This window comes from Nicotiana tomentosiformis, chromosome 6 (genome assembly GCF_000390325.3).
Source record: "Nicotiana tomentosiformis chromosome 6, ASM39032v3, whole genome shotgun sequence".
Taxonomy (NCBI): Eukaryota; Viridiplantae; Streptophyta; class Magnoliopsida; order Solanales; family Solanaceae; genus Nicotiana; species Nicotiana tomentosiformis.
The window spans coordinates 5,279,133-5,286,680 of record NC_090817.1 but is presented as its reverse complement, the minus strand read 5'-3'; the positions used below and the strand labels follow the sequence as shown (position 1 = coordinate 5,286,680).

The 7,548-nt window shown below is 35.8% G+C and overlaps 1 protein-coding gene across 1 annotated transcript; it reads right to left on the bottom strand.

Annotated features, from left to right (window-relative positions):
• Window positions 1-1,408: 1,408 nt before the first annotated feature.
• On the bottom strand, window positions 1,409-4,604 carry LOC104088152 (SPX domain-containing protein 1-like). Its single transcript, XM_009592788.4, has 3 exons — window positions 4,063-4,604; window positions 2,484-2,610; window positions 1,409-2,029 (listed from the first exon to the last, which is right to left on the bottom strand). The coding sequence occupies exons 1-3, from the start codon at window positions 4,372-4,374 to the stop codon at window positions 1,593-1,595; spliced, it is 876 nt and encodes a 291-aa protein (XP_009591083.1). The 5' UTR covers window positions 4,375-4,604; the 3' UTR covers window positions 1,409-1,592.
• Window positions 4,605-7,548: the final 2,944 nt, after the last annotated feature.

The following is a 7,548-nucleotide window of genomic DNA, read 5'->3' as shown; positions in this document are numbered from 1 at the left end:
TAACTGAGGATACAAAAAATACAAATAGACTTAAAGGGAAACGGTTAAATCAGTCAAGAGTCCTTTATAGTTTTGACAAACTAAATTTATTTGAACATATTTAACGTATTAGAAAAACAAGAAGTTCTTTATTTCTTTTTCTTTCTAATTCTCACCTTGTTGTTTCCCTTAGCGGAGTGTTAATTAAGTTAAGTATTTATTTAAGAGAGAATGAAAAGTGAATCAAAAGTCTCTCATTTATGCTCTTTGGGGGTCTTTTGGGGTATTCTCAATCTTTTTCATAGTTGAGGAGATGTTTAAGGAGATGTGTGGTCATTTAGATAAATACTCATCTTTCTTAGTGTGCAAAATCTTAAAAGATAGATTATATGAACAACAAATAGTACTCCTTTTATTTCAATTGTTTGAACCTTTTCGGAATATGATGGTCAAATTGACTAATTTTCGGTGTGAATTCGGACATAGATTTTTTATTTTTAAAAAAAATAAAATCTACATATTTAGAAACTACATAAAAAGTACTATAAGTCACAAAACAATTTCGGTGTGACTTAGCTTGTTCTCAATTTTGTTTATGGTGCTTTGCATGATATGTACTTAGGTGCACATCTTTTGCTTGTCTCATGGCTTGCAGTTTTGACTGTAAATTTCTCTGCTTCTCCAAGAAATGGCATGAAAAATGAGAATACATCCCTGAGAATAGGATTTAACTTATATACACCGATTATGTAAAGAATTTTTACACTAGTAATGTGTTTTGTGGCAAACTTGCCTTATTTTCCAGGTTACGAAACCATTTTATGGACGATTGCTCGGTTACCAGTAAGCTGTAGTTGCTATCTTTAGGTAATCTGATAGCTAAAATTTTTAAGTTCATAGTTTATGTACGTGCAACATAAAAAAAATGAGTGGTGAAAATATAAAAATGAGTTATCTAGCGTAGTTGTGTCAAGATATTATATAACCATTTCTCTTTGACACCAACTAATCAGATTTTGAAGACAAATCTCCTTGTCATATTTCTCAGTTCTCTGGTAAAACCAAAGCTTATAGGCCAAGGGACAATTTTAGGTAGACATGACAAAAGGTAATAGAAGCGTGCAAAGGATTCCTCAGATCAGGCAGAGCTTGGCCCTTAAGTATAAAGGCAAAAGGGAGCTTGACTACAAGGTCCACCCGTTGTGCAAGGACGAAAGTCGGCCTTAGTAATCTAAGGGTGCCAAGTGAAAGGCTTGTCGCTCAACGGATAATATGTAATAGAAGCAACTATGAGTTTGCTAATACTGACAATAACTCGTAAAGATCAGTATTCCTATTATATACATGAGCCTTTGAACAGGCAAAATGAATGTATTCAAGAATGAGCATAGCAGAAGGCAATAACAAACACTAAGAAAATACATACCAGTACAATAGAACAGATGAACCAGAAGAGTTCATCAGACACTCTTTGAGATTAAATTTGTGCTTTTTACATCTGTGTTAATTAGTATCCAATACATGCATTCATCAGAACCGAAAAGGAAAAATAATATTAGTACATAACAGAAAACATTCAAGGGGGCCGAAACAACTGTTCCTATATAGTTAGATTACTTTGCTACTTGTTCTAAGATTGGAACTTTTTTCCAAGTATCTTCTGGTCCACTAATTTGCAATGGTGGCAATGAGAAAACACTGACAGTTGAGCTCTTGCTTCGAATTTCTTTTAAAGATCTTAAAGCAGATATGGTGCTCTTCATGTATAAGCTTTCGATATACTCTATCTCTATCAGCTCCCTGGGGGCTCTAAGTAGACCTTCATTTTTGTTGTCGCCACTAGTCGAAGGTTCATTTCCATCAGCTTCATCGGTCATACATCGGGCATCAATGACAGGGAATAGATGATCAATCAAGTTCTCACATTCCTTCACAAGCTTGTAAAGCAAATCAGTGGTGTAGAAGGGCTGTTGCAAGACCTTCTGAATGAAGGGCAAGCGAAGAAGAGCACCAGTCCGTTTGTCATACTTCTTGAGTATCTTCACGAGCCCTATAAGCAAAAATAGAAATAGATCAGATTGGCTCATCACTGGAAGCAGATCCAAGATTTAAACTTGATTGATTCGATCCTTAAGTTTCTTAGCATTGAACTCCTTGTACTTCTAAAATTATGGGTGCAGATCTAATATTTGTTGAGAGTTTACTGGGGTTTCACATATATATCTACACTCCATACTAAAAAATACTTCTGCTGAACCCGTTACCTAAGAGCTACATTCGCCACTATTCATCGCTACCTATGAGATTATACAAGTGACTTATATCATGTTTCAAGGTGTTCCTACACCATTTCTAGTTTAGTAGACACCCCAGTTTCAGTGCAACAACAATCAGATAATGAGTGTAGATACAAATATACAGCAAACGCACAAGAATCAACTCTTATGCAATTCTGAGGAATAATTAAATTTCAAAGAGAATCGGAAAAAGAGAAATGTATTTACCAGTATAGTTAAGGGCACTGTAATTTTCCAGCAAAACCATCTCCCCATGGAAGTCTACTATCTCCCTGCGAATCTTTATAATCTCATCATTACGATCCTTGGCCTTTGCCACTCTGTCTTGCAATTCCTGTTACCAATTGACAAAACATGTCAATTACAAGATCAAAAACTTAACAAGACCTTGCAAAATCAATTCTTAATCCGAACTACATCTGCGCCAATGATTCTTTATATCCCAGCACAACAAAATACAAGAGACTAGGAATATGACATTAAGATTTTGTTTCTACTCAAACTATAGTATCTTTGGATAATAAAATGAGATAGTAAATCTTGTTGATAAGTGATAAGTTAAAAATGAGAGTGTACTTATTATGCACCATGACATCTCTACAATCAAGTCATGGATGCAGAGCAAAAACACTAATTTCACCCTGCTATCACAAAATCTTACATGATATCTCAAACCTAAACAACTCCTAGCAAACAACTAACAGAATGGTTGAAGCTTTCGTAAATCATATACACACAATTGGGTGAGGACAGGGGACCTTTTGTCTAAGAGAATAGTTATATTGTCATTGGACTTCGTGGAATCTTACTTCAGTTGTGTGAGGGTAAAAATAAGCACGCAGTTACATCAATCCAACCAGCCAGCATACTTTTTACTGCTGTTTCTATTTACAAGTTGAATTAAATCATTTCATTGATTTATGATTTTTTTCCCCTTTATGCTTGTTCTTTAATTACCAGAGACAGCTTCCGCACCTTAGCTTAATTCACCAATTTTACTAACAACAAGGGCTCAAATAACAATGCATACCATTATTCCAATAGCTGGACCTTTCTTCGATCTAAAGATATAAATTCTCAATTTCTAATTAATGTGATATGTAAAATAGAATGGGCAGCTCAATGCACAAGGCATCGAGCATTCATCCAGGGTCGAGGGAAGGGCCACACCCCAAGGGTGCGATGCAGACAACGTAGCATAATGCAAGCATCATAAGCTGCTTCCACGGCTCGAACCAGTGGCCTATAGGCAGAGTCGGATCCAGGATTTAAATTCTATGGGTTCAACCTTTTAAGGTTCTTAGTATTTAACCCATTATATCTATAATTTATTGAGATTTTAGTGGTTTTTTACATAAATTTGTGCTCCGCGCCGAAAGTTATGAGTTGAATTGAACCCGGTGTTACAGAGCTACATCTGCCCCTGTCTATAGGTCACAGGGGCTCCCCTTCAACGTGTAAGATAGAATATTAAAAAATAATCATACCAAAATATTGGAGCCAAACGATTCAGAAGTTAATATAGAACAATAAATAAATTCATAGTCAAATATATATAAATATTTAGTAATTTTTTAAATACATATACAGAGCTTCCGTCCCTGTTAATCACACTACTATTATTATATGTTTTCTTACACCACTGTGTTTGATTTTCTAATTAGTACATTTAATGGCAAATTATTTTCAGTATTTTATTTTCCTTTTGCAACAAACAAGTTTTCAGTTTCAGAAATCCTAAATATAAAACAAAAAATCACTGAGGCATCAGAAAAAAAAAGGTTACCTTTAACGTAATGATATACTCTTCTTCTTTCTCAACAAAGAACGAATTGAATTTCTCAAGCTCATCTTCCAATAAATTCACAAAATCAACTTCAGCTTCAGTCATCACCACCTTTTGTGAGCCGGCAAAATCTCCGGCAGCTAATTTCATCTTCTTAGCAACCCTAACACCCTCATCAGCCGCCGCCGCCGCTGATTTCTTCTGCTCAATCAGCTTGAGCTTTTTCTTCAAATCCTTATAAGACAAAAACTTGTCCCTCCATTCCGGTAACGTCTCTTCTATTTGATTGCTTAAACTTTTCCCGAACTTCATAGCTTTCGATGGAGAAAATCGAATACACACAAAAAATGTAATGTTAGTGTGAGTAAGTGGGAATTTGAGAGGAAATAATCACACAAAAGTGATTCCAAATTCCAAATAGTGTGAATTTGAGGGGAAATGAGGGGAAGTTGGAGGGATTGAATGGTTGTTATAAAGGTGAAGTGCGTGTGTGTGAGAGAGACAGAGTGAGGAAAAGAGGAGAGAGAATATATAAGTGAGGTGGTGGGTACAGTTGGGAATATTCTTTTTATGGTGCTTTATTTCTTTTTTCTATAAGAGGATATCTTTGGGTTTATTCCTTTTCGTTTCTACAAGTTGGTCGTTGGTGGGGCCCGCTGGGATTTCACCGTCTTTTTAGCCACCCTGACGTGGCCGTTAGTAAGTTACTACTAGCTAATATGCCATGTTGCTCCGAACACGTTATCTAAAGTAATGCAGTTTTTTAAAATTCGACACGGATATAATATTTTTTTGCTAGTATGAAAAATAGAATAAGTCAAAACAAAACCAGAAGTTTGGTGACTAATAAAGGAGAGGTAGTACAGTTCAGCGGCGGAGGCAGGATCTTCGTGAAAGGGGTTTAAAAAAAAAAAATCGTAGCTAGTGGAAATTAAATTTATGACCTTTCAAAGATTTTGAATCCCCTTGACCACGAAGCTACACTTTTGGGCTATGTCAAGGGGATTCAAAACTTAATATATAGAGGTAAAAAACAGATTTTGTCTTATATATACCGTGTAATTTTTCGGAGAAGAGGGTTTGAGTGAACCCCCTCCGCCCCTGGTACAGTCAAAGGAAGCAATAGAAGAGGAAATAGCGGGATTCTATAAAGAGTTACTCAGATCCTCTATTGATGCTAAGGTTGTCGGCCCGTTCCGTCCCGCGTCCGGTCCCGTCCTGCGTCCCGTCCCAGTCTCGTCCCGCGTCCCGTCCAGTCCTGTCCCACTTAATTCTAAACGGGATGGGGCCATGTTAAATGGGACACGGGATGAGACAGGATGACCATTTCATCCCGTTTGTCTCGTCCCATTTTGTTCCGTCCTGTCCCGTCCCGTCCTATCCCGCGTCCTTTTTTTTTTGTGCATTATATACAAGAAACTTATAATCCTGCTTTTCAAGGTTTTCCTAAGACCACAGTTAGAAATGATATTTTTAAATTTCAAACCGAATATCTTTAGTATATTCGTTGTGTATTTTTTCATTTAGATTGTAAAGTGTCTATCACATCTGATATAGGTCGTAGTCCTAATGGTTGTGATTATTTAACTGTTACATGTCATTGGGTTGATCATCACTAGAACATGCAAAAACGTATTATTGGTTATAAATTTATTGATTCAAAACACATTGGAGCATATATTGCAACTATTGTTCTACAACTTGTTGATTTTTATGGACTCATTGATAAAGTTTTAACTATCACCTTAGATAATGCTTTTGCTAAGTGCTAACACAACTGCAACAACTAGCTTAATGAAATGATTGCAAAATTAATCTAACTTATGCACTGGCCATTAATGAAATGATTGCAAAATTTAAAAAGTATTTTTTCCCTATTCTCCAAATTTATTTAATTTCTACTATACTTAACCCATCTTTAAAATTAAGAGGTGCAAATGGACTTGTTAGTAAAATTTATGAGAATTTAGCAATTCAAGAAAATGAACAACCATCTCTCGAAGACTGCCAACCTAACATATATTCTTATGTTAGATCAATGTTTGATAAATATAAATCTATGGAAACAACAAGTGGTGAAACTAGGGCAGAAGAAGAATACAATGAGATACTTAGCACTGGGAGCTATGACGGCATGGAACTCATGGAACATCAATCAACATTGTCAATTCAAGAACAATGTCCGAGAGAAATTATAGATAAGTTACAACGAAGTTATATAGGATCTTACAAATATTAGTATGATAATTTGTAATTGGCTACTAAGAGGCCTAGTTCAAACAGAACTCTTCCTAGAAGGTGGCTGCGTAAATTAGGTGCTCTTCAAAAGAATTATATTTGTATGTGAGATTTGAAAGTTCTATTAATAAAATAAAAGGCTCTAAGCGTTGAATTATTTTTATGAATTGTCTTACAATCTTACTTAGTTAATTAATGGCTTGAAATTAAATAAATTATAACTCTATTATAAATTTATAATTACTAGAATATTTCATTACAAGTCTTTTGTTTTAATATTTTATAAATTTTTACTTAGTTTCCTAATTTTTATTTAATTTTTAAGTTTATTAAAAAAGTCAAAAAACTAGATGTTGCAAACTTTAAAAACTTAGTCTTTGTCAAAATAATAGTCATTGTCAAACTCAATGCTTAAATAAATTTTTTTTAAAACGGCACTTAAGGCCCGCGAACCCGTTCTGTTCCGTCCCGTTCCGTTTGTTAGTGCGACGGGATGGACCTACCGTCCGTCCCGTCCCGTCCCGTTTGTTAGCGGGACGGGATAGGCCTACTATTTCATCCCGTCCCGTCCCGTCACTGTCCTGGCTAAATGTCGTCCTCTCCCGTTAATTTTGTCCCGTCCCGTTGGACAGCCATAATTTATGCTATACCAGCTGTACAACCAGGCATTATGAAAGAAGGAAATGTGCTAGATAGAAGCCAGCAGCTGAAACCAATTAAGCCTATCACTGTAGAGGAAGTTCAGAATGTACTTAAAGGGATTGATGATCTAAAGGCTCAAGGGTGTGATGGTTTAACTCAATGTTATTTAAGAAATCATGGGGCATCATAGGTGAGAAAATCACTAAGGCAGTACTTCAGATCTTAAATCCAGCTGAAATGTACCTACCTATCAATGTAACTACTGTTACCTTGATACCAAAGGTACATCATCCTTCAACTATTAAAGAGTTCAGACCTATTTCTTGTTGCACAGTGTTGTATAAAATCATCTCCAACATTTTGACTAACAGACTACAAGGGGCGATGGATCATTGAGTAGATAAAAGTCAGTCAGGCTTTGTGCCAGGGAGAGTTATCACAGATAATATAATCCTAAGTCATGAGCTGCTGAAAGGGTATGTTGGACCATATTCTTCTCCCACATCCACTTCAACCCAACTTAAAGACACATGCCCACTGGCCCATAATAAAGACAACCCAGAAGACCCTTAGTTATATTTATAATTGTAACCTTGTTTTAGTAGT

Bases quoted from the DNA above. Each gene is read 5' to 3' on its own strand.
- LOC104088152 (XM_009592788.4), bottom strand. From the start codon at position 4,374: ATGAAGTTCGGGAAAAGTTTAAGCAATCAAATAGAAGAGACGTTACCG. The intron at 2,611-4,062 runs GTAACCTTTTTT...AATTGGTAACAG, and splicing joins AGTATATCATTACGTTAAAG to GAATTGCAAGACAGAGTGGC. The intron at 2,030-2,483 runs GTAAATACATTT...TTTTGCTTATAG, and splicing joins CAGTGCCCTTAACTATACTG to GGCTCGTGAAGATACTCAAG.